Source organism: Bubalus kerabau, chromosome 1, assembly GCF_029407905.1.
Source record: "Bubalus kerabau isolate K-KA32 ecotype Philippines breed swamp buffalo chromosome 1, PCC_UOA_SB_1v2, whole genome shotgun sequence".
In the NCBI taxonomy this organism is placed as follows: Eukaryota; Metazoa; Chordata; class Mammalia; order Artiodactyla; family Bovidae; genus Bubalus; species Bubalus kerabau.
Window position 1 is genome coordinate 239,736,991 of NC_073624.1, and position 26,594 is coordinate 239,763,584.

Consider the following 26,594-nt stretch of genomic DNA (forward strand, 5'->3'; position numbering starts at 1 on the left):
CGCTGAATGTGGAAGGTTCGAGACCCAGCACACTCACCTGGTTGTTGTGGGGCATCCCATAGAGTGCTTCTACCAGATCTGCAGCCCTTTTGAGTATCACTTCCTGTCAAGGAGAAAAGCAGATACAGTCCTCTGAGTGAAGGCAGGATGTCTTTACCTTTTCACATGATCATGTTCTATTTTCCCTCTCACCATCCTTTGCCAACACACCACTTTAAGGGCAGTGGGTTTGGGGAACCCCAGAATGGTGTTAAATCACCAATTTATCCCTGTTCATATACACACTTAATCAAGTCAAAAGGTGAGCATCATTGGTACTGCAAGATAAAATACATCACTCAATAGTCTGCCATAAGCACGATAAAGCACTCATATGTTTATTGCTGAATACAATTGCAAGGTCATTTACTAGATTACTACGATCGATGTCAGTTGGTGCATGTTATGAATCCCTAAGAAGTGTTTATTTTGCACTTAATTGCTTATTCCAGGAACCATGACCTTATCAGACAGGTCATTTTCAAGAGATTTCCAATCAGTCTTCAGCTAGTAAGAAGCATGTGGCATTAGCCTCCTCTTGTATATCTCCCTTGTGTGGCAGAGTCATGAGATCAGGGGGTGATGTGCTGTTTTGTCAGAGGTTCTTACAAAAGAATTCTCCTGCCCCCAGAAGCTCCCTCTGCACCAATTGTCATGACTGGCAGAGTCTGCTTCTTTTATAGCAATTCTTTGCTATTTCAGTGTTGTTTGTCATTTTCCCCAATTGCTCATTCATCCTCCTCCTAGGTGTTATGCTCTGCTGTTCACTCCAGTTGAAGAAAAAAATGTCTCCTTTCATTTAGGTGGACTTCCATATTTAGCTAGCATGCCTGTTTCTAATAATATAGGGCACTCTACAAAAATATGTGTGGTGGTAATTTTTTTCACTCTAACCACAAGAAATTGTTCCTTTATTCAGCCCCAATTTTCTGAAGATTCATTTATACTGCAGTGTGAAAAGAAAAGCTAAGCTTGATACATATAAAACGGAGGTTTATCAGAGAACCAAACATGAAAGCATGGTATGATTATCAGAGGTGATTTGCAAGAAGATATGTTTACTTTTTTTTTTTTGCTGTGGGTAAAGTTTCAAGAAGAAGTTTTACTTTAAACATTTTACATAATAGATTTCTGCATGGAGAAGCAGTACTGTTCAATTTTCACATACTGCAGACATTGATCACAAAATAGGAATATAATTACATTCATTTTGCTGTCACCATAGCCTCTTCAAAAATCCTTGAACAACTCTTGAAATGACAAGCTTTTAGATACATATTAGCATTTTTCAATTTTAAATTCTCTATAATATAAGATAAAATAGTTGTCATACTGCAGTAACTACTTATGACATATATAATGTCCTAAATTCAAAAATGAGGTAGAGGAGTTTTCAGTTCTCAATAAACATTTATGCGTGCTTTAAGCTGCTGTTATACCCCATTTACAAAACAGTTCTGTTATTTTTCAGGTAAGGAGTGGAAAACATTATATAATCAATGGGGTTTGAATCAATCCATCTGAAATAATTTCTTTATTTTTTAATGCAAGCTACAGGATAACCTACCACATTTTTGTTTGCAGTGCTGTCTGACCACAGCAGTTAATAATTTACTATGGTATGGGCACAGTAAACCCTATCCCCAGATCAAATTCAGCCCGTACTGCTTTCATTAAAACCTCACGGCTTTATCTGGCTCTTAGAAAAGATGAAAACAAAATAGGATCAAGTTAGTTTATATACTAAAAGTTGACTTCTCTGGGTCTATATTCATTTATTTCTTCAAATGAATATTTATGTCAGTGTTTGGGCTTGGCAAAGAAGGCATTTTTCTTTCTTCTCATTTTAGGGAAAAAAATACAAGACTGTTGTTTGTCAAAAGCAAGATGAGGTATGCAGTTAGAACCTGCATTTGTGAACTTCAATCTTGAAACAGTATCATTGAGGATTTAAAGCAGCGCTTATTTTAATTAATTTCACAGGACCAGGGAGGAGGCAACTTCCAATAAACTCCAGTATCTTTGAAGTTCTTGTACCTGAAAAATTCCAATTATCAGGGTAGGATATATATTTTAAACTGATATTTTTAGTGATAACAGGTTTTGATGACATAATTCACTTGTTTCTTTTTCTCCTTACTCAATGCCCAGAGTTCTTATCAGCATTCAACCCCCTGAAAGTGAAACGTGAACTTCACTTCCTAGAGTTGCCTCCTCCTTCAATCCATGGAGCCAGGACACGCTTTCCACTAGGCACATTGCTGTAGTCAGGTCAGCAGCCCAGCATTGCTTCAGACCAGCAGTCTTGAGGACAGTGAACCCAATGTCATGTCCTGAAAGTGACTCTCTTAAATGGCATCTTGCCTATTTTAAAGTGTCCTTCATTGTGGTATCAACTTGGGGCTTAAGGGGGAGACGGCTTTTGGCTCAGCTTGGCCAATGTGATTCAGCTTCTATTAGTTATTTCTGCAAATGGGAAGGAGAAAGGAAATGTCTGGGTCCTCTATGAGTTAGTGCAGCGAACCTGCAAGGTGCTTGGATTTCGGTGACCAGAAAATTGCTCTCACCTCCATGTCATTAGGCTCCCAGTGAACTAGCCCCCAAGCGTGTTTGTGTTGGGGATCTAATATATTGCCTTTCAATCAGAGCTGAGAACCACTGAACACACAGACAGAACATGACGAGCAGGTCAGGAAAGCAATAAAGATTTTACAGAGCTGTCCAAGGTGCTAAATTTACTCAATAATGGGTTTGGCACCATAGTGTTAACCTCTCATTTACTACCAGTTTGAGGGACTAAATTGAAGTAGCTGACTTCATTTACCTTGAAATGTATATTTTATGACATTATGTAAGTAGATTGAAAGGGCACTGCAGTTTTAACAATTTAAAGGCTAAAGCATGTTTAAGATGAAACTTGAATATTTATTGTATATTGCACTTAAAGTATATAGAATGTTAAAATGTATTGATTAAATTTGTAAAAGGCATTATAAAAATGACAGGTAGTATAAAAGATATATGCCTTTTAAAATCAAATTGATAGTATATGCTATCTCTTTGGTGGTCACAAGTGTAATTTTTTTGCAGTTTTATATGGTAATTTGAAAAATCTGTAACTTCACATTAGGAAATGATTGAGCCTGGGATGTTAAAAAAAGAGAGAGAGAAATTTCCCATAAGGGGAAGAGCTGGATGTTTCATATAATCTTTTGTCTCGGAAACTGTTCCTAAAGTCTTATTTTTTGTGACATCGTATAAGGATCCTTCCATTCTAATATGCAATTTTAATATTTCTGAAAAGAAAGAGCATCTGACTAGTACTAATATCTAATTTTTCAAAGCATTTATTTGTCAAGAGAGATTTTCTCTTCTCTTCTTAATGTTTAAAACGACTCCCTGCTTGCAGTTTAAAACATGAGGGTAGAGATTAGACTCTTCCAAGATAATTAATCCTATCCTTGGATTAAAAAAATACATATCCCATTGGGCAATTAAGAAGACAAATACTAGTACCCTAAATATTGAAAAGCCCCAGAGTCTCCTTATAGAGGTAATGCTTATTCTCCAACCTATATCCTGAGTCAGACTATTTTTCTTTTCATAAGTTTGGACTTATTCTCTCTTAAAGACATAGAAAATGTTTACTCTTTAAAAACAACAGCAACTTTTTACTGACCTATTTCCTTTCACAATCAAAACTGGTCATTACCTGCCTTGCTATGACCATTGATGATTATATGAATGGGATTCTGAAGAGAAAAAATGGATAAGCTATACTAAATCTGTTTAGAATTAGTAGAAACACTGGAGAGATTCAAGGAACAGTCAAGTATAATTGTCATAAGTTTTGCTATGTTTTGGAACCTTAATGATAAAAATGCCAAATGGGCTACAAAAAAGTGAGAAGATATGGCTTTACTTCCCATGTTGCAACCAGTCAGTTAGCAAATAATTCTTAAACTTCCTGTTGCCCAAGTAGTCGCACACCAACATTCCTCTTTCAACAGCACCTTTCAAGGCACCCTATCTTCCCAGAATTTAGGTACAGGGTTCCTAGGAGGTTGCAAAAGATCTCCACCCCTCTTTATTCAACCTCTTCTCCCTATACATGTGAAGAACTGCTCTCTATTCTGGGCTAGCTTGACTTCCTCAGTCTAGCAGGAACATGCTGGGCCCCCTCCTAGCTCCAAACCATCACTCATTTGCTCTTACTTCATCTGGAACACTGGCTTCAGTCTGTGTCCATTTGCAATGCCTTCCCATCCTGTAGAGTCTGGTAATGAAAGTGGTACTGGTGGTGGTGGAAAAGAAAACTATTGTGTTTGGAAAGGGAGACTTTAGCTCATTCGGTCCTCATGGTGAGACTCTGTATCACCATTTGGCAGATAAGGAGACTGAGACTCAGAGAGGTCCACCAATTTGCCCTGAGGTCACACAGCTAATGAATGTCTGAGCAGGGATTCAAGCTCAGTCCTGTTACACATCAGAGCCTGAACTCTTCATACTTACACTATCCTATCAGATCTAATTCCACCTTCACTGAGACTCCAGCTTCTAACCTCTTTCATTCCTCTGAAAAAGAGTGCTGACTGCCCCACCCAGAGCCACACAGAAGTAGATTCTGTAGGGTCATTTTGTTCTGCTCTTACGTGTGCGAGTCTTCAACCTCCAACAACTAGACTGTAGGTACTTTGAGGTCATGGCTATGTCTTAATCTCCTTCTCTAAGCCCCTAGCACTGTGTTCAGCAAACCACAACCCTTGAGAAATTCTTATTGAAGAGTCTAAAATAGGTACTGATTTTTAAAAGTATGTGCTTAATTTATATGAGGAAATGACCAAGTCATATATTTGGCATAGTTTATAAAAGTAGAAGACTTAAATTTGGTACCCCATTTGGCTCTAGACTTTTTAATCCAATATATAAATTCCCAAAGGTCAAGTCTGGGGAGATTTTTTATATCAATTTTTTAAGTAAATTTGCTCCTTCACTCCTGCTGGCTTGTACTTACACTTTAATTTTGTGACTAATATAATGAATCATCTCGGGTACAGACATTATCTCAAGTTATAGGCTGCTATCAACATGAGGCTGGTCTTGATGTACATTAGCCTTTTATTAACTGTACTCCTAGACTCTTAGAAATACTTAGGTTTTTGCATACTCTCAGGAACAAGGCATATCATATCTGATATGCAGACATGGCTAACTCATCTTTCCTTCTGTTTTATGACAGTAAAATCTCTGAGGATTATTCACCCTCCATGTGAATCATTGGCATCTGATCTGAAATGTGTTGCTCTTAATAATAAGTGCATATTCACTGTGCCCACCTGGCTTCCCAGGAAGAGTGGGAAGGGTGTCTAAACATCTGATACTGAGCCCATTTATAAATCCAGTTCAATGTTTCAAGTAATTCAAACCCAGATGAGCAGGGGAGATAGCCTGAACTCCCTTCCATTCAGAACACATATAGACCAACTCATAAAGCCAGATGGGTACCCATTTACCAACACAACATTAATTTCAAATATCAGAATCAGATTTTGAGACTCTGGAAACTCCCTCATAAAATTAAAGCCCAGGGATGCTTCAGTAATTTCAGAAGACAATCTGTGCTTGGCTTTATGCTCCCTCAAGTAGAAAATAATGTTTTGAGGGACGTAGAAAACAGAAGCTAAATGATAAGCATCAATTATCAAAGTCAAGTTGACTTGGGCGATTCCTATGAAAGAAGTACAATACTTTCCTGTCACTGCACATTTCCCTGACACCCATTTATCACCAATCTGCCTTCCTTATCAGGGGATTCAAGATACAGTGGGTCCAAATATCAGAATGGCAAAATCACTCCTGATTTAAAGTCGATAAGCACCTATCAATGAAATCAGCACTGACTCCATGTACCTCCTCACTCTGGAGTTTACACTGGATTCAAATTTTGAACAGTGTAATTCAGCTTATTTAAGTTCCAGCTCTTTCCCCACTTGCTTTTGAAAGTGTGGGGGACACTGATTGGAAAGTCTAAGAGCTGAAAAATTGATTGGAAGTTTCCGGCAGCCCATTTCCCACAGAGCTGTATGTACAGCACAACGAATACTAGTTGTACTGAAAGGTCTTTCTGTGGAGGGTAGTTTTCTATCCCAACTTCCTTTATGTTTATTCAGCCAAATGGAAAATTCCACAATGGTAGACTCTGCGTCCTAAAAAAAAAAAAAAAAATCTTATAATGAGGGCAGTGAGGGAAAGAATAAAACAAACCAAAATAATACTTGAGCACTGTTTAGTTTCCAATCCTCTGAGACATTCCTTAAATTTTTCATTTTTTCTGGTATTATGAACTTCTCAAAATGGAGCTTACCGCAGATCATTAGACGCCTTTAGTGTCACACTTTCAACACTCTTTACTCAGAAGCCCTATGACTGAGAAGTGTCGCTTACATTTAGCATGGATATAATTAAACATGTTTCTGTTGAAAGGGGCATTCTCATTATGGCTAAGGACCACTTTAGACTAAATTGAAATGGAAAGGAGGAACATAGATGAGGTGTAGGTAGCAAGTGGTTATTTCTAGGGAGGCATAAAATGCCAAATGTGTAACAATTATATTTTACAACCCTGCATTCTAAAGACTTCAGAGCATTTTACTATATAAGAAGCCCCTGTGGAAGCTTAAGGAGCATTCCAGCACACACTCATTTCCCATAGCCTTTAAAGAAAGATAAAATTCAAACCATAATCAAAATCGGCAGAAATTTTCAAAACAAAGGATTGAAGTATTTTGAAAGGGTCTACTGCTATTCGCACAAGAGGCTTCAAAAGTATTCTAAAGACACTGCAGAGGTTTGAAGGGGAGGGGTGCTTCCAAACATCCTCTAATTTTGAGGCTGATTTTGTGTTCAGATTAGATGATACTCCTCTTACTTCTCAAACGTATGTTAGGTATTGTGCCACGTGGCTGAAGGTGCACCAGAAAGCTTTGCATTTGTTACAAGCATGGTATAGAAGACTTCTGAATCACATGAAATTAAGGCAGTTGTAAGCTAACACAGGTATATCAACGTAAGACATACTAACTTACATGATTGACTTTTACAGTGGAAAGAAAAAGGCTGTTTTCAGGCAGCTGTTATTGCCTCAATGGAAAAAAAAATCAATGAAAGTGAAATGAACAAGAGATTTTGTCTGAGTTGCAGTTAATACCACTGAAGAGCTATGGATATTAAAAGGTCAACAAATAAATTAGCCCGAGTGTTATGAAATGAATGATTTGGCTTATAATTTTATTGAGTGAAAATTGTTCGCTGCCTATTAGACCAGGTAATTTTTATCTCGTGCCTCAATTACTGTTCCGTAAGCAATAATATAGTTGTAAGAGCTGCTGGTTCGATCGCGTGACCTCTGAGAAGCCGGCTAGGACAGCTGACTTTACTATGATGGATAACTAAGCTTGGTCTCCACGAGGTGCCAAACCTCCCTTTCCTGCAAGGGGATCTCATAAAAGAAACATTACAGCTTGATTCATTTTACCAAAATGTTCGACTTTTCAAGTGTCAGCAGTTAAGTATAAATTGTGAAACCAGGTATTCCTGAGAAGAGTGATGACAATGGCTTCCCCCCCTCTTTTTGGTCTCGTGGCATCTCTTCTAAATGGTGTCATGGTAATTGGTGAATGGGAGCCTGGGGTGCTTCCCGCCACAAATACAGTGAAAAATGGTGTCTGCACCCTTGTGGATATGACCTGCTTGGAGGTACAGAGCTGAACTTGGTAACCTCTGGCTGGCTCTTCTTATTCCGATTCATTGTACTGGTTTAAGACCAACGCTCTGGGTTAGGTCCTGCTGAGTGGCCTTGGAAATCGACTTTCTGATCAGGATGAAAGTCTCTGCTTAAAGAGAAGGCTGTGGACAGAGGTGCCTTTTTCAGGGCTAGGTTGTAAAGTCAGCACATGAAACAAAACCTGCCTAGAGTCAAAATTACCCTTGAAACTCTTTTAAGTTGCCAAGGCCTGGGCTCTTAGAAACACGAAAGCCAGAAATTAACTACTTGTGTTTCTCTTTGTCTTTTGGCTGTGGCTTCCCTTTCCCTAGGGTGAGAGTGAATAAATATCTAGTTTGAAAGTAAGAGGACCATGGAGTAAACAAAGAGATTCATTTTATGTACGTCGGCGTATGTCTGTGTATGTGTCTGGCGTGTGTGTATACAAATGTATGTGTATATTTATATTTTTGGACAAGTACGTGTAGTTAAACTTGAGTAAGTGATGCATGCAGGCTGGAACTACGCTGGACTTTAAGGATATCTAAGGGAGGCAAAAATAGAGTTGGTTTTGGCTTCTTAAATTGTTGAACATCACTGGTTATTGCATGTACCTCCAGACGAATGGTATCTGTAAATGATGATTCCCAAAGCTTTACAGATGGTCCTGACTATAACTGCAATTAAAATTCACTGCCTCAAGACTGCTGGGGCTCTGTTGGTTCTTATTACTCCAGTGTTTAATTGAAGTGTTACTCAAGGCTGAAAACAGCAAGCATGGCCGGAGACCTCCTAGTGTCTCTGTTTCTTTGGTCTTTAAGAGAAGGGTGTTGGGTAGAAATGAGCCCCTTGTGCCTCCCCTGTGACTTCTCCTTGAACTAATGAGTAATTATATTCAAAGCCTCTGTACACAGGGTGTGATATGAAGGTTAAAGTTACCCACACACATGCATGCGCACCCACCCATCAAGAGCTCCATGCTAAAAAAGGACTTGAAGGAGGCTCAAGAATACAGCTATTGGAGTAGCTGTTATTACAAGTCCCTACCGTGATGACTCAGGGGCTAAAGAGAAAGCGAATTATCTCCTGGTACTGTATGTGTATTTTTAATTCCTGCTGCCTCTTTCCCCTGACTCAGCCATCTGTGAGCTACCCTCAGACCCTGCTACCACCTTCCTCCTCCCCCTGGCTGAACTTGCGAAATTCTAAAAATCTGGTTTATAAAACTGCCTTTTTCCTTACAATTCCCATTTCTTAATTCTAGGAGGCAGTGCTTTAGAGATTCGGGCTCTGGAATCCAAAAGCATTGACTCAAAACCTGCTCGGCCACTTTCAGCATTGCAAACGCAGCCCTCGGTTTCCTCTGTTTCCTCATCGGTGGACTCAGACCAGCTTCGAGCTCAGCAGACAGCCAGTGAGGCTTACGGAGCAGGAGGTAGACATAGCAGTGATAACCCTTCCTTATTTCCCAGAGAATTTGGGCAAACTATGTGCATTCTTAGAGCCAACGCGGATTATGTGCGTGCAAAACCCTGTGAAAGACTCTGAACAGACTAATGGTGAGGAAATCTGGAAATGGAAAAATCTTTATCGACAGCTGCACGAGCTGTCCTGAGCCTCAGTTTCCTCATCTCTAAATTGGGCATGATTCAATAGTGACAGAATAACTTATGCAGAGTTGGTTAGTTAAAGATAACATAAATAAAGTAACACAGTGAGAATTAAAACTTCTGTGGGAGTCATGGCCTTTTTAATGAAGCTACAATCTCCCTCCCCAGAAAAATAATGTGTGCATGCAGTTGTGTGCATACTCATCTCACACACACACACTTGTGTATACAATTTCAAGGGCACACAAAACTAGGTTAAATCCCCCCGATAAAAGAAGCATAAGTAGGAGGGGACATCAAGCCCCTAAACTGGGCATATTATCAAAATGGGGAAGTGGAATTTGCCTGTGAGTTTTCTGGCAGAGACAGAGGAGAGAGGGGTAAAAAATAACTGCATTCCACAGTTTGTGTTTTTGACAAGAAAAGGCAGAGACAAAATGGTTTTTGGAATCAAACCCAAGCATGCTTTTCCTAAGAGGTGAATATTCCATATGACTTGCTTTTGTTACTGTATTTTTTTTTTTTTTTGGTTTGAGTCATTTTGGTTCCCAGATATAATGTTAATAGAGTTTCTTAAAATTAAAAACAAAACAAATAAATGATTAGGATTAGAGAGCAGGGCCGGTGTCACAGAGTGGAAGATAAAGACATAGGGTTTTTCTTTCTCCTCTTCTGAAACCCTCAGTCATCCTCTTTTCTGCTAACAGGCAATGTGGTTATGCAAAGATTTCTTATTTGTATTTTCACTGATGCAACTGCAGGTTTTGAATTACGGATAGTCTTTGCATAAAGACTAAAACAATAAAAACATAATTAGAATACATGGTATACAGCCGACTCCAGTTTTATTTTGCCCCAGCTCTGTATTTATGATAAATCACTAAACACGACCAATCTTTAGGGCAGGTGATTTTGGGTCTCGTGTCTGCATTGAGCAAAACCAGTGCCTGTGACTAGCGTCTGAATTTCCATTCTGCAAGTGTACAGTGGAACTGAATAATATTTGGCACAATGCAGTGCACAACTGAGCCACTAAATGGCTGATTTACTAAATTATTATTAGATGAGCCCTTGCTGTTCCAAATGAAAGTGCAGTCACTGTCTTCCTTCATGGTGTGTTCAGATTGTTCTGTGTTTAAATATTCAGCATGAGGCTAATGCGAACTGATGAACTGAGACTATAAACATTCACTTTCAATACAGATAGAGCGACAGAGATGAAACATATCATGTGCCCTGTGGAGGTGAAAATGATTTATATTTAAGGATGTTGCTGCCTACTTCCATTACTTTAAGGTACTCTTAATTAGTATGGTGTTGGAAATGACTGATTCCCGTGTACAGGAAAAAGAGGCTGGGATTGTTATTTTTTTGCACACCAGTGAATGAGAAGCTACCCCAAGGATCTGCTGCCTATGTTGTGGTTCAGAACCTTGAGTTTTATTCATGGCGGGCTGCACCATGCCAGCAGTCTTATTTCTAATGGGAGAACTATGGTTTCTAACATTCAGTGTTTTCTCTGCACCTGCCCAAAGGGTCCACAGCCCCTCCTCAGTACCATCCATGCCTCAGCAGCCCACCTCCTTACCGTCAGCGTCTATCGTACCTACTCCACAGCCAGCCCGGGACCTCACTCTCCGTCTCACCAGCACCTTTACTGACACCTGCTGGAATGAAGAACCACCCTTGCTCCCTGGACAAAGATAACCCCCTCCTTTTTCCTCCCCTTTGAGGGCAGTTATAGGCAAGCACTTAAAATACTGTGATCACTTACAGTAGATTAGAATTTTTTATTGGTGCCCTGTTTCCATAACAACACGAAGACAGCAGATGACTTAAGCTAAGCTTGCAAAGCAAAAGGCTGCTCATCTGGCAGTTAAAATGAATACAGTTCATTTCACAAGTTTCCCATATGGACTCTTAGTGTATGGTAATGAGGAGACCATATGGTGAGAGAAAATGCAGTGAGAACAATTGGGTTCCACTGGCTGAGTGGGAAGTAGGGAGAGAAAATCCGGGTGAGAGATTCCGGTGTGTGCGCTCTCTGGGTTCAAGGTTTGGTTGAGGTTTGTTTGGGTTTGCGTTTGGGATGGTTGTGTTCCGTAGGGGTTTCGTGTTTCTTAATCTGTTCCTTAATATGTCGGCTGCGTGAAATGACAAACATCTTGCAAATTTTGCAATATCATTCATCACAAACTGTCAGCAGTGTTTGCAAATCTGACTTGCAAGATCTTTTAAATGTGTTGTGCTTAAAAGGCAACAGTACTAAGTTTTTAGACAAAGTGCAGGAAAATTTAAGCACTTCTGACAAGCAGAAACATTAACAGTAATCATTTTAAAAACACTTGCATCTTTTGCCTGCGTGTTTAGCTGTAAATAATGCTAGAATGTATAAAAGCTTTAAAGTAAAAAATGTAATAAATACTTTTTATTATGTTTCATAAAGGATAACAACAACAACAACAAAATGCTGTGCATCGTGTGCATGTGTTATCTATAGGTACAGAGGTATGGAGATACCCCACTCTCCTCCCTGCTCACCAGACTGGAAAGTGGGGAGGACAGCTTGAGAAAGGCTCTAAAGTCAACTCTGTACTATACATGCTTCATAAAAGATGAATATAAATGCATTAGTTAGACACGGTGAGCTAAATTAGAAGGTCAGGCAGGGCTGGGAGGGCTGAAAAATCACACAACCAATGAGTGTAATTACTCTTTTTTAAGTCTATTAAGTGGTGTTGTTCTATCAAGGCTCAAGGGTATAGGACATGAAGAACAAGATAAAGTAATGTGTATTTATTACTCCCACTGGATCAATTTACCAGATATTTTCAGCTCCATAAAGCAAAATACACAAATGTCGCCTTTGTTACTTTTCTCAAACTGCTTTATTTTCTCTAAAAGAGGGACTGGCTCTTGGAGAAGAGACACATTTGCCCTGTGCAGGTCCCCATGCCAAACCCTCTGGGGGGGAAAAGAGAGAAAGCTGGTGCATGTTTAAGTAGGATGGGGCTGAGGTTAGGCGAGGTACAGGAGAGAGAAGCCTGTGGCCTCAAGGCAGAATTACTTGGGTTTCCAGAATTGGAGGGAAATGGGAACTTGATGCAGCGAGGCCCGAGGCCCTGCGTGCAAACCCTAGCTTTCCCATGTGCTTGCTGTGAGTGGCACACCGCCAGCCCTCTAGAAACTCTGACCCTGTGATGTGGGATGTACCCGTCTTTCCAGGAATAATAGCCCCCATATACTGAAGTCTCGCTATCCGCCCGAGAGGCCCCTTGCATAAATTATCTCATTAACACCCAACAGCCACAATGTGGGGCAGCTGCTTTCCGAAGGAGGAATCTGAGTCTGGGAAGGGTGAGTCCATGCACAGACAGTGCAGGCGGTTTTCAAAATCCATGTCCACCTAACCTGAGTCTCCCCTCCTGACCGCCGTGCTTTTCAGAAACCTTGATAAAGCCATGCCAGGCACATTGCAGGCACGACATACATGTTACTGATTCCTTGGGCCTCACCACAGACATGTGAATGCCGGCCAAGCACGATGCCTCTGTACTGATGCTCACGGATCACTCAGGAAGACAGCTGGCAAACTGAAACGGGACAGGGACACCTCTGGCCTTCAAAACAGAGACAGCCAGCTCCTTGCTCAGTACTTCTGGAGGGCCTCCTGCATCTCAGCATCTCAGAGCTTCTGAGTGACCACAGTCGCCATCCCCCTCACCTCCACATGATAAGAAAAGTCAACTTTCACCCCAAAGTTGGTCAAAAGTTCCTCTCCCTCCTGCCAGGATCCAGAAAGGCAGGCACATCTGTATGACAGAAGAGAATGCTGCAGCTGGAAACCCTCAGCCTGCCCTTCTCCACACACACATGAGAAACGAAACCAAGTCACACCTGGTCTTTGCATAATGACAGGATTTTAAATCGGTGTGTATGGCAACTATCCCTGATGGTAGCTTTTGGGGTCAAAAATCATCTACAGAGAAGGATTCCCACTTGCTCCCATTTTCTCATTTGGTAAATGGGAATGAGGTCTGCTTTCCCGACTTCTCTCACAAGAGGGGCTCCCATAAAACAAAGCATGTACAAGTTCTTTCAAAAAGCGCAAGCCAGTATACAAAGGCATATTATTATGGAAAGCTGTCTGCTTGGTCTTTGGAGCAGTTTCATTTGACAGAATATGTGGGTGGTTGTATGAATCTAGCTTTGTCTATTCACAAACACATGGGTTTAATAAAGTGGAGTTTGTTTTTTAAGGTGTGTGGTCCATGGCGCACTGAAACACTCCTGTTTGACAAACACTGACCACGATTCTAAGAAAGGCGGAGCCCGTTTTCATCCCTCAAACAATGGACAGCGGGACTATAAATCTCCCAGGTCCACAGGAATACCTCGTGCTGGCTCCATCCGCCACTTCCTGACCCTGCTCTTGAACTCTCACTCCACCTTCACATTCAGAGCCAAGAGGACACCACTCTGATCTGAGTCACAGAGGGAGCTTCCTGGGGTGGGCTCTGGCCAAAGCTCTCGCACGGTGCAGTGGCTGGATGCAAGCTATGGAGTGTTTCCTTAACACACAAACCCATTGTGTCCTTGATTACTCTTCCCAAACCCAGGAAAGCAGGGCTGGGAATTTCACCATCGGGCCACCAGGGACGAAGTGACACGTGCCTGGGCTATTTGTTCAACGCTTCTGAACGTGATGTGCAACTGTGAAGATGTTTTTAAAAGCAAATACACAACACTCAACCATATATTCCTGTTTCTCTCCTTTCTTTATGAATAAGTACTGCTTGGGAGCTAGAGACCTCAACCATTAAACCAAATTTGTCTCCTGTTTTTTCAGCAAATATTTATAGAGTGGCAGCGGTGGGCCAGAAACTATACCATGTAGCACACAGGATTACTTTTTTTTATCCTGATGTGATCCCGGTAATGTCTGCATGGTTATTTTACCCCCATTTTATAGATGAAGAAACTGAGGCACAGAAAATAAAGCATACAGTCCACTGCTGACCCAGATTGGGATTTCCTGAGTGGCAGGGATTGGTTAGGAGAGCTCTCCAAAGTCAGAGTCTCATTCTCACAGCTGGCAAATAATCATAGCTACCTTTTTGTTGAGTGATAAATAAGTGATGAAGGCAACCCCCCAAAGAAGGAAATATTACTATCTCCATTTGACACAGAAGGAAATTGAGAGACAGAGTGGTAAAGAATTTTGGGGCAAAAAGGAATTTTGACCCAGACGACAGAGCTGGAGGTGCCATGGTTCTGAGTCCCACCTCACCCAACCTGACTCTCCAGTCCCTTCAGCAGACTCGAGAGAGATGCCAAATGAAAGTGAAAATGGTTCCCAAATGGAAACAATGGGAAGAATCTGCTATGCACTCCTGACTTCTTTCTACCACTCAGAAACCTTAGGTACTGACCACTGGGTGGACACATATTAATTACATCCTTGTGCTATGAAATTATCAATTATTTTCCCATAGGAAATGCATGGGAGCTAGGTTCTTGCCAGACAAAGGAAACTAAAGATAATTCTCTCCATGGCACACCTATGCTGCAGAAGCAAAGGAACAGTCACTATTACTCTTAGATTCTCGAATTGCTCACCGAGAATAAGTCAGGGTGAAAGGGAAGGAGGTGTAAGGTGGAGGCCCCTTGCAAAGACAAGGATCTGAACAGACTGACACATCATAGGGTTTCTTCCTCAGGTGAAATGCTCTCAGGAAGTTTTCCTAAGGTGAACAGCACCTAGTGGAGGTGAAACTATAATGGGAACTCAGGGCTGAGACTGAAGGCTCTGTAGTTCTTCCCAGGCTTAGGAGAGGACAGACTTTGCTTGTCACAGTTCTTCCTCTCTTCCGGCAGGCAGGGCCCCTCACCACCCTGCCAGCCCCTCATATCTGTGCATCAGTTTCAGGGGGTGGGGTAGCTTTCTCCTGGACAAGGCCCATTCTGACAGGTGGCCCTGCCCATCCCCCATGCAGCAGACCCCACAGGTAAGATGCGATGATGAACTGATCACCTAAAGAAGTTTGCTGAGCTAGGAAGGATGTCAATTTCATTTTTGTAGGTGCTTTACAAGGGGAAACAGACCTGGAGACGACATATCTCTAGACTTACTGTGGCTTGTGTAGTCAATGAAATTTCACTGTGCATCGTCCTGCCCTTTGACATTCTTTAGCATTTAGCATTCTCTCCTCTGAGTCCTCACACAGCATTGGTTGTCCTTTTGTTAAATGTGGCTATTGTTTTCTGTTGTGCATGGTGTTGTATATACAGCGATGGGACTATCTCAACACTGACAACGGTACAGAAGAGAAACCAGCAGACGTGCGTTTCCTTTTCTCTGCACTGGCAATTAATGACACACCACTGTATAACATATATTGCTCTGACTGGCATTTCTGTTTAATTTCTCCCAATTGTGTCTTAGGTGGGATGTTTCTGGAGGGAAGAGGCTCATGTCTCAGTGACCCAAATGCAAGATCTGCCAGTATGTTTTCCTTTGAGCTCTAGCTATTCTCCCCTCACCAGGAATAAGTAAAGACTGTCATGGGGGTAGAAAGCAATATTCTGTTTCTTCTTGAGAAATGATATGATAGAATGATTAATAATCTGGACGTTGGAGCCAGGCTTCGTGGATCTGAATCTCAGTTCAGCAGTTTACATGTTGTGTGACCTTAGGCAATTGATTTAACCTCTCTTTAGTTACTTTCTTCTCTAAAATAGAGGTGGTCCTGGTACCAATCTCCAAGGGTGTTTGAGAGGAAGAAATGACATAAGTGGGCTTCCCAGGTGGTGCTAGTGGTAAAGAACCCACCTGACAATGTAGGAGACCTAAGAGATGTAGGTTTGATCCCTGTGTCGGGAAGATCTCCTAGAGGAAGGCCTGGCAACCCACTCCAGTATCCTTGTGTGGAGAATCTCCATGGACAGAGGAGCCTGGTGGGCTGTCGTTCTTGGGGTTACAAAGAGTCAGACATGACTGAAGCAACTTAGCATGTATGTACAATGACCCAAGTACAAATAAGTACAACATTACCTGGCACATGAGTGCTTATTACTTTGATTACTGCTTACCTTACTGTACTAAATACACAAAGCACAGAAATACTGAGTTGCTTCTCTATGAAATTTTATCAGTAGCAAAGTTTTCTGCCAATCATCCAAGCCCACATCTCCAGAGACTACAAACCAAAGAGAAGGTATCCTACCTTTGGCAAACGCTCAGGGTCACCAGGGTGCCGGGGAATAACCTTCTGTAACCTCTGGAAACCATAATCAATGGTGGGTTCGTTGAGCGCTGCAATGAAGAAGTCATACAATTAGAACAATTTCAGGAAATAAAGCAGCATATGATTTGCAGCACTTATGGTGTGGAAATAACTAGGAAGTCCAAGGTTTCATTGATACTTTTGAATTAGATCGTAAAATGATGGACAGATGATCCCTTTTGTTGAACACTTCTACCATCTAATTCCTGCTCTTTACCATGGTGGGCACTGACTCACTCTAAAGAACATGAGAAGCAGATCCTGAACTCTGCTCTTCTGGCCAAATTCCATATTTCTTACATTGTTGAAGGTAGAGAGTAAAATGGAATTGGATATGAGGCTATAGGATTTCCTTTGGTCAGAAGGTTGGGTTAAAACACTGGAAGGCTTGTCCAAGGGTGTTTACAGTCATAAACAGCATAAGTATCTGCATAGCTACAAAATATTGAGTGGCCTTCAGCTGATAGAGGATCTCAATGCCAGCAGTGGCAATTAAGCAAGAGTGTGGCGATGGGCACAGGAGACTGGATCTTCTCAGTATGCAAAGGCTGTGCTACCCTTGGAAGACTCCAAAAAGAGACAGGTATTGAAAATGCCCTTGATATGACACCCTCACATCTAAGATGACAGACTGATGCACCAACATAATATTATTTCAGGAAAAGGCTAACCCCTATGGAGCAACTAGCTTAGAACAGCTGGGTCTCCAAGATGAATTTTTAAAAAGAGTAAAAGAAGAGCATAATATTTGTGGAGATAGTGGGCCTTTCTGTACCCTAATTGACTACACTTTCTTCAAAGCATCCTTAAATTCAACTCGCCACAAAGTGGACTCTGGTATATCATTTTCAAAGTTCCTCCCCAGGATATGAAATATCTCCAGCCTTCCTTGCCTGACCAGAAAAAGATGGCGGCTCCATCCTCTACCTCATTCTTCATCTCCTCTAAGTGATGGGTGGGTGTGGGGGTTTGTTCTTTTATTTTTAGTGTAACCAAAGTATTCAAACACATAGTTTCTCCCTTACTGAATAAAAAGACATTTTGCTATATACATTAGAAAACAAGGTGCCACATGCTTTACTTAAAATGCATTTCCATTAACCTAAATTTTAAAACTAAGATTCATACTACTGCTAACTTTAAAAAACTGTATTAAATTCAAATAGGTCCCAAGGCTAATGGAAGCAATTTGTATACCAACCCAAACTGACTGGCCCACTTTTCAAAATACAGGTATGATAATCTTGTGGTTTTAAAAGGACATTTAAATTGAAAGACTGTGAATTTAGTACATAATTATACCAATAGAACCCTTTAACTTGTCAACTTGTAAATCTAAAAGGCTATCAATCATTTCTAAAGAGGAAATAAACCTTAAAATTCCTTGATTGACAGTGCTTACTTTTTATGTAAGAAAAAAAAAATGAAGGGAAAAAAGGCTGCATAAAGTGGCCAGAAATCCATTTACAAAAGTACATTGTTTTACATAGGTGAGTAAAAAGCCAATAATTACACCTCCAAAAGATATATAAATCAGAGTAAGTACTTTTTCCTCACTTGTGTATTTTAAGTTGGAGTGAACTTCAGGTAACTTTTTATTAAGAAGATTTCTTTTACCCAAATGCAGTGCTTGCTGAAGTTGTTAATATAGTAGCATTTTCATTTAAGATAATGTAATCATTTTTGCAAATATGAGATTTAGCCATTTCTCCCACTTACCACTTCCAAATGGTAAACTTTCAATCTGTCTCTTGTGGAAATTAACTAAAATTACACCCAAGTGAACCAAACCTCTCTATACTAGTATATGAGTTAAGGCATAATATTTATTATTCCTCCCATTTTATGAATTACTTTCTAAACCCTTGAGAAGAATTCTTTTTTCAAATTAGACTTGTAGAGAAAAAGCCATAGAATTCTTTATGCAGGGGAGCTGTGACTCATAAAATCCCCAGTATTTAATCAAGAAATGCACAAGAGCAACAGGAATGAGCACCTAGGTTAACCTGTATATCACATATCTCCCACCCATAATGCTAATTGCCAACAAAGACGTTTAACCATAAAAACAGCTGTAGGCAATTAAACGTATTATTTTTAATACCTAAAGATATAGTTCAGCATGCTGAAAAGTCTAATTCTTGGTTTTACTTTTCAGTGTAAGCCACCAATAAAACTTGACTTGTCGACCTACCCCTTCAGCTGTTTGCATAATGAATTAATTCCTACTGTGTCAAGAAACTCGTGGCTGTTAACTGAATGACTGTCTGATGTATTAGGGGGAGGATGTATTTCTCTGACTACAGGACCAACTCACAGCAGAAAGACTGACATTTAGTATCCACAATTAAAAGAACTGATTCAAATATCATATAGAACTAATAGTTAAAGAGCTGAGGAGAAGTCATTCTGCTGCCACAAATAGTAATTGAATTAGATATATTAAACTCATTATTCAAAGAAAAATAAGCATCTAGTCTATGGAAGTATGCTATGTGAGGGGAAATATTTTAGGTAGAGGGACAAAGGCTTTTAATTTATTTCCCATGCCTCTATGATTTGCTCTACACTCATATTTTTTATTAACCTGCCCTCAATTTAGGTACTGAATATTTCAATGGCATTGTCCAGTGCTGTAAACAAAGATTAACACTAAAGATATGTAAGCAAAGCTCATTGTCTTAATTCAAAGTTGCCTGATGATTTCTCTGACTGCACTGACTAAAGAAAAGTATTAAACCAATTACCAAGTGAGAAGGGCCATCTGATAAAGATTATTACTTATAAAAAATAAAACCCTGAAAACTGATTAACAGTCTAGGGAGGGGGATGGCTAAATTATGGCACACCCATAGGAATATGATGGAGTCCTCAAAAGCAATGCTTTGGGGAAAAAAATAGGAAAAAATATTTAGTGGCATAAAATATATTGCTATGCCAAGAAGCAGATCACAGAAGCATTTTGCCATATGGCTACTTTTTTTTAATGAACATATACAGAGAAGAAAGAAAAGGTTTCTGTGTATAAACTGCTTAACAGTAGTTCTAAGAAGTGAGTCTTCAAGTGCTTTTCTTCCTTCTCTTTGTGCTGTGCATTGTATACATTTTCCACAATGAACATATATTACTTTTATAATCAGAGAAAAAGGTTAAGAGCAAGAGATTGTTCCCAAGATGGAATCTGACCTGCTTGTATAAAGTAATGACATAAGAAACTTTGCCTTAAAAGGGGTCTGTATACCCTTTAATAACCTTGCCTAGGTTATTACAGACCATAAGAAAAATAAGTAGTATACTTTCAGCCAGTTGTATAAATATGTGACTATTCATAAACTCTCTGAAAATCAACAGAGAAGGTAACGGGGAGGAATCATAAAGAATGGTATATTTATTTTCATCAGTGGGGGTAGTCGTACCTTAGGGACATACATCTACTCTGCAAGAATGTAATATAAAGTTAATCCTTCAACAAAGTGACTTCATTGTATTCAAGCACAGGGCTCAGGGGGCACCAGAAGAAATGTAACTAGTCAGTTTTTTCCCCTCAAAATTTGGGACAATTCTGAGAATTTGGTAGAGAAAGAATAAAACTTAATCAGATGTGATTAGTCCCAAAGTATAAGTATCTGAGGTTGTAAAAAGAAAAAACAAATTGTCAACTGCAAAAGGATTGCAGTGATGAGAGCCCCTCATGTCACCCCAGTTCCAAACACCTAGTCCACACTCTGAATAGGGTTTGAGAGGCTGTTATCCCAAACCAGCTAGAGATGGTAACAGAAAAAGAGAGGCTCAGAGGTTTAGAAAAATCCATAATCCCAAAGATGAAAAGCTTCCATTTTTAAACCAGAATAATAAAATGGGACCAATGAGGGTACTTTAAAAATTCCATAAGATGAGACTACCCTGGTGGTTCAGTGGTTAAGACATTGCTCCCAGTACAGGGGGCATGCATTAAATACCTGGCCAGGGAACTAAGATGCCACATGCCACATGGAACAGGGGAAAAGAAAAATAAGAGGAAAAAATTCCACAAGATAATTAATTGTCCATTGATTCTATAATCATTTTTAGTACCTCCCATGTGGTCAGATGATGATGATAGGAATTAACTCTTTTATGTCACAAAAGCCCTTAAATGATGTCAGTGACATCACTGACTTGATAGATTTGAGTTTGAGCAAGACCTAGGAGTTGGTGATGGACTGGGAAGCCTGGCATGCTGCAGTCCATGGGGTCACAAAGAGTCAAACACAACTGAGCGACTGAACTGAACTGTAGCCCTTAAAAATAAAAGACACATGTACCCCAGTGTTCACTGCAGTACTGTTTACAATAGCCAGAACATGGAAGAAACCTAGATGTCCACTGACAGACGAATGGATAAAGAAGTTGTGATAGATATATACAATGGAATATTACTCAGCCATAAAAAGGAACAAATCTGAGTCAGTTCTAGTGAGGTGGATAAACCTAGAGCCTGTTATATAGAGTAAAGTAAGTTAGAAAAACAAGTATCTTGTATAAACACATATATATGGACTCTAGAAGAATGGTAATGATGAACCTATTTGTAGGGCAGCAGCAGACACACAGACATAGGGAACAGACTTGTAGACACAGCGGGAGGAAGGAAAGGGCAGGACGAACTGAGAGAGTGGCAGTGAGACATATATTACTGTATGTAACATAGACAGGCAGTGAGAATTTGCTGTGTGATGCAAGGGAGCTCAACCCAGTGCTCTGTGACAGCCTAGAGGGGTGGGTGGGCTGGAGGAGGAAGGAAGTTTCAAGAGGGTGGGGACATGTGTGTACCTATGACTGATTCATGTTGATGCATAACAGAAATCAATACAACACTGTAAAGCAATTATCCTTAAATTAAAAATAAATAAATATAAATAAGCTGTCTGAGAGGTGTACATAATCTCGCCCTAAAGAGAGAGAACTGCTCTGATTGTAGGGTTGTAACCCAGCTCCAGCTCCCTTGGCCAGGCTTTCTTCCTGCTCAGCGATGCATCCTCTTGCCTCCTTGATGGTCAGATGGTGGGTCACCCCTCTGCTCCTCTGACACTAGCATCACACTCCATTCCACAGGGCCATGTGGATTGAAAGACCGGCCGGACTACTGCGGAGCCACAAACATTTGCATTCAAGATTTCCTGCCCTGATCACTCTTAGAGGTAGATATATATTAGTCGAGAAAGCTTAATAAGACCTCATGGAGCTGTGTACATGCATACACTACAGGAAGTCTGAAACTTCCCTATCAATGCACAAAAGTTGAGATTAAATGACTCTACACAGCAGAGCAAGTTTGCAGGGCAGATGTATCAGCTGACATTTCAGCAGGGTCCTCTCAGCTACGACAGGATACCGGGGAATGGGTATTGGGACGAAGCATAGGATCCATGCATGGAGGCTCAGTAACACTGGAGTCATTACTTTTCAAAAAGGAAAAGTTAAATAATAGTTTAGAAAACATCAAAGCACTTCATGTGACCTTATGTAGGGTCAGTTTATAAATGGCTCTGGGTTCCCTCCCAACCTCACAATCTCCAACTCCCCTAAAGGAAACCAGCAACTTTCCATGCAGAACCAGTCTACACAGAGCCGTTCCCCTTGGGGCTTCAACCAAGGTTCTGGTCAAGACAGAAAAGCTCTGGTTATACAAAGCTATTTACAGGGTTCAGATGTCCACATGGCTACATGCAAAGAAAATTTAGAATAATACAACCAGATTTAATATACTACTCACAAGGACAAGATTACAAAACTCAATCAAAACATCTGGTTATGAGTCAATCCTAACCAAATATATATGTGGATTGTGGCCTTTTCATGCCTTTAGTTGTCATTTCTTTAATCCACTTCAAAAACACATCAAATAAAGAAAAATCTCTTTAAGAGGATTTATTTGCAAATTAAAATCGTATACAAGACAAATGCATTCTCAGCTATGAGAACTGAATTTTCTCTTTGCCAGGTTGCCTTTTAGAGAAAATACTCCTCGGTCCTCCTTAACTGCTGGAATAGGTACCCCTGGAAACAACGGGAATAAAAGGCAAGAGAGTTGTGTTCCCCAACATCAAGGGAACAGCGCTTTGGGTGCCATTCTAACATGAGAGCTCAGAGTCCCCTTGCTTTTATGGCTCAGTGACTCAATGCAGTGCTTTAACATATTTTCTGGGGTTTTAATTTCCTTTTTTTAATGGTTGTGTGACATGATGTCATTTTGACTGGAAATAAAAAGAATGCAGATATTAGAAAGGTAATATTTATATTCTATTGCCATTTAATGTCCAAACAAATATCTAGACTCAATGCCAAGTAATAAATAAGGCCTCATAGCAGAGGCAATGATAAAACCAGCACCTGGGTCTCCACGCTTCCCTGGTGACTACTCTATATTTGAACTAAAGGAATAGCAGCAGAGCATTTCCCTTCAAGGCAGATCCATTCTAGGCATAAGAGTTATTACATATGTGTTAGGCAGAGTCTTTTTGTTCCATAATGGCCCTATTTTTCCCTCAGTCACTAAATTAACAACCAGAGGTGAACAATAAAACAGCAAGTTATCTTCAGGAACCTATCCTTAAGGCTGACTTGAAAAGATATAAACCTTAAAATCAACCAGAAACCTAAACAAGAGCCAGAAATATGCTTAATGAAGAAATGTGTTGCATTTCCAGCCGCTTGGATGTTTCATCTCTCGCCTAGATATGTAGGGCACACAGGCATTCCGGGTTGCCTCTTCCCGGAAGGGATACACTCCCTAAGAAACCTAACACCAAACCCCTTGCAAGCAGAGCCCCTGCTTTCGGTGTGAAATGCTTTCACAGCCTGGCGCCCTGCCCCAGGAGCCAGGGAGGCTCAGAGGGCTTTAGGAAGAGGCTCACTGAACTGCAGAAAGCTGTCACTGAACCAGAAGGGTGTCAGGATGAAGCCAACATGGGCAGAATTTACCAACAGAGGAGCCAAAGAAAAACGTCCAAACTGGCTCTGAACATGCTCTGATTTCTTATTTGTAGTCTTCAAACCTCTTGATGTGGAGCAACAACACTGAGACTCAAAAGTAAAGCAAAGGAAGTAATACCTCTCTCTACTGTAGGTCCCATCAGAGGTACAGCTGGCTTGTGTGGCTGCATTCTCTTTACAGAGACTGGAGCCAGAGCCCGCGAGGTAAAGACTGGAGAGAGAATGGGAGCTGCAAAGTGGATCAGAGCCCAGTATGAAGAAATGCACGGGCTCTGGGAGAGAGAGGTGGAGGACCCTGAGGACTGTCGCTTGGAATGGTTTTAAAAGGATTGCATGTATTTGGAAATTAATAACTCCTCCAGAAGTGAAAGCAATCAAGAGCAGGAAGCAAGAATTAAGAGCGACTTGTTTTTGTTTTCCAACATGGAAAAAGCTTGACTGTTTTCCTAAAAGGAATATATTCTTATTGTATAAAAAATACAAAAGAAATGCAAAACAGTGGGGGAAAGCCCCATAACAGATATACTTTTGAGTGAGTGAGAGTTACTCAGTCATGTCCGACTCTGCAAACCCATGGACTGTAGCCTGCCAGGCTCCCCTGTCCATGGAATTCTCTAGGCAAGAATACTGGAGTGAGTTGCTATTTATTAGTGTGTAGGCTTTCAGGCATTCTTACAATGTTGGTTTATATAAATATAGATTGTACACATATTCATATCCATCTCATTCTTTTTAATAGTTGTAGCATATTATATTATATGGATGTCCATAAAATTTATGCAATAAATCCCCTGTTAGTGGGGATGCATTTTTTTCCCCAAATTTTCACTGCTTAAGTGTTGGAATGAACAACATTCAGGAGAAATTCTTGGATAAAAGAATATATACATTTCAAGACTTTTGATTCATATATTTCCTAAAAATCCTCATAAAATATATACCAATTTACACGTCAATGGGTTACTTTTGAAGGAATCTGCAAAAGAAAACTAATTTTTAAGATTAGTTCATTCTTGAACTCAATTATTCTCTAAGTTATAAGGACCTCTGATTATTTTTAATAGATGTTAAAGATCACAATGATTCCTTGGAGAAGTGTCATTTCAAACATACCCCGAGGTCATATAAAACCCTTTTCCCAGTAATATCCTAGCGCTTTATAGACCTTATCTCATTGATTCCTTTAATATGCCCTTGACATAAATGTTAAAATTTATTACTCTCAATTTGAAGGTGAGAAACTGAGGCACTGGAAGAGCTGGCTGCAGGAATCAGAACAAAAGCCTCAGTGCTCTACTTACTAGGCCAAGATGACTATTTTAATATTGATAAATCTCAATTAGCAGCATATTGACAAGTCCAGCTACCAAATCAATTAAACGGCACCTTTTTTTAAAACTAAGTATCTGTGCAACAGAAATGCAGCACTAGGAGGAATCCTTGTGCCGGACTCCTGACTTTTACAGGTGAACACGCACTTGGCCTGATTTTTTAAAGCTCACTCTGTCAACAGGCACAAACCTATTGGAGAAGCCCCCCTGGCATTTTAAACTTGCCTCCCAAATGATCAAGAAACTGTGCTTTCTGTCTCATCAAGTTCTTCTTATAGGTCTGAGCTGTGCTCTCAGAAGTTGATTTGTCTTTTGAGAAAAAGAGATACATAATGCTGTTGAGATCCATTAAACTGATTTATTTCCTACCATAATTAACTGGTATTTTCGAGAAGATCTTTGATGAGAGGCAAAAGTGGAGCATTTCTTAAACATACCCCCTTCTTGCCCTGGAGGGTTATACTCTTATCTAAAACGGGAAGTAGGTGAATGTAGAATCATTAGGGAAAATTCTACTGCTCTCTAACTGTGATGAAGTTGATGAGGTTGCCCCGGTTACTACGTATGATGTGCTCTTAACAGTTTGGCCTTCCAGGATCCTTAGTTTTCCAAATATGATGCAAGTTTAAAACTAAAATTAAATCCCTCAAGCAAACAGAAACTTAAAGATCTCCAGGATTTTTTTTTTTTTTTTTTGCCTTTCAATCTCTTCCATTTTGGAGTTTCTTTTTTTTAATTAATCACTTATGATTAGGTTTCAAAGCCATATTTGCTCAATTGAACGCAGAGAGGACAGCTGTCAGTGTGTAATGGATGCTGGTGTTTTAAGAACTGGAGGCCAACACATTCTGTATTTCTTCCTTAATGTTTAAAGGTAAATCCATCATTCTCTTCCCTACTGACATATCTTCTGATATAACAAGAGTAATATTCCTTCTATAATTGTTCTTCAGATTTCTTCCCAAAGAGTTTTGACAATAACTGTTATCAAGGGGGTAAAATCACCCACCCTGTCTGATGAACATGTTTTCTTGTGTTCCCACCCAAGCGAGTGCTTGACACTGTACTTTTATCATCCAGTGTGTTCAGAATGAGCTTAGAACAGCAATTGCCGGGAATAGGCAGGCGATAAACCGCATTGATTTAACACATCTTGTTTTCAATCATGCTCGGATTTTCTGAGCACGCATTTTTCCTGTACTCCGGCTTGTAGCTTTTATCTGACGAGCTGATCCCTTTTCACTGGAAAATGAAAAGGTCGCACAATAAGACACGGTTTACTGGAACTTGAACGCACACCAGGGAAAGTATTTTAGATAAATACTGTCAGACATAGTGGAGCTGAATTTCAACAACACAATTGTTAAACAACAATACTTATTACTCTCCTAGAACAAGCTACCAGCGTCTTATAGTTCTCAGCAGGGAAGAGCACTGAGTCAGGCGCCAAAGCTCAGAAAGCCCGCTCTGTGCCTCGCGCTAACGGAGCGCGGAGTTTGGGGCCGTGGTTCCACTTGGGACTGTTAACATCACAACTCAAAAACTACTGCCTCTGTCACACAGTTGCTTCCTCTAAGCCAGTGGGCAGGCT

General features: G+C 40.3%; 1 protein-coding gene and 1 long non-coding RNA gene across 23 annotated transcripts in view; one reads left to right on the forward strand and one right to left on the reverse strand.

Moving 5' to 3' along the window:
* Positions 1–26,594, forward strand: part of LOC129636993 (uncharacterized) — a 499,812-nt gene that overhangs the window by 466,089 nt on the left and 7,129 nt on the right. For 7 of the 8 annotated variants that reach the window (XR_008707270.1, XR_008707263.1, XR_008707260.1 and 4 more), the window contains 3 exons: positions 9,066–9,236; positions 10,615–10,707; positions 10,947–10,961. The exons of the other annotated variant lie outside the window; for it this stretch is intronic. This is a non-coding gene — a long non-coding RNA (uncharacterized LOC129636993). Of the gene's footprint in view, positions 1–9,065; positions 9,237–10,614; positions 10,708–10,946; positions 10,962–26,594 lie in introns of those variants that run through there. 8 annotated transcript variants of the gene reach the window in all.
* EBF1 (EBF transcription factor 1) overlaps positions 1–26,594 on the reverse strand; it is a 429,773-nt gene that overhangs the window by 15,745 nt on the left and 387,434 nt on the right. For all 15 annotated transcript variants that reach the window (XM_055560798.1, XM_055560723.1, XM_055560715.1 and 12 more), the window contains 2 exons: positions 16,638–16,726; positions 38–103 (listed from right to left, as the gene is read on the reverse strand). In XM_055560798.1, the coding sequence (XP_055416773.1) occupies positions 38–103; positions 16,638–16,726 (155 nt within the window). The remainder of the gene's footprint in view (positions 1–37; positions 104–16,637; positions 16,727–26,594) is intronic.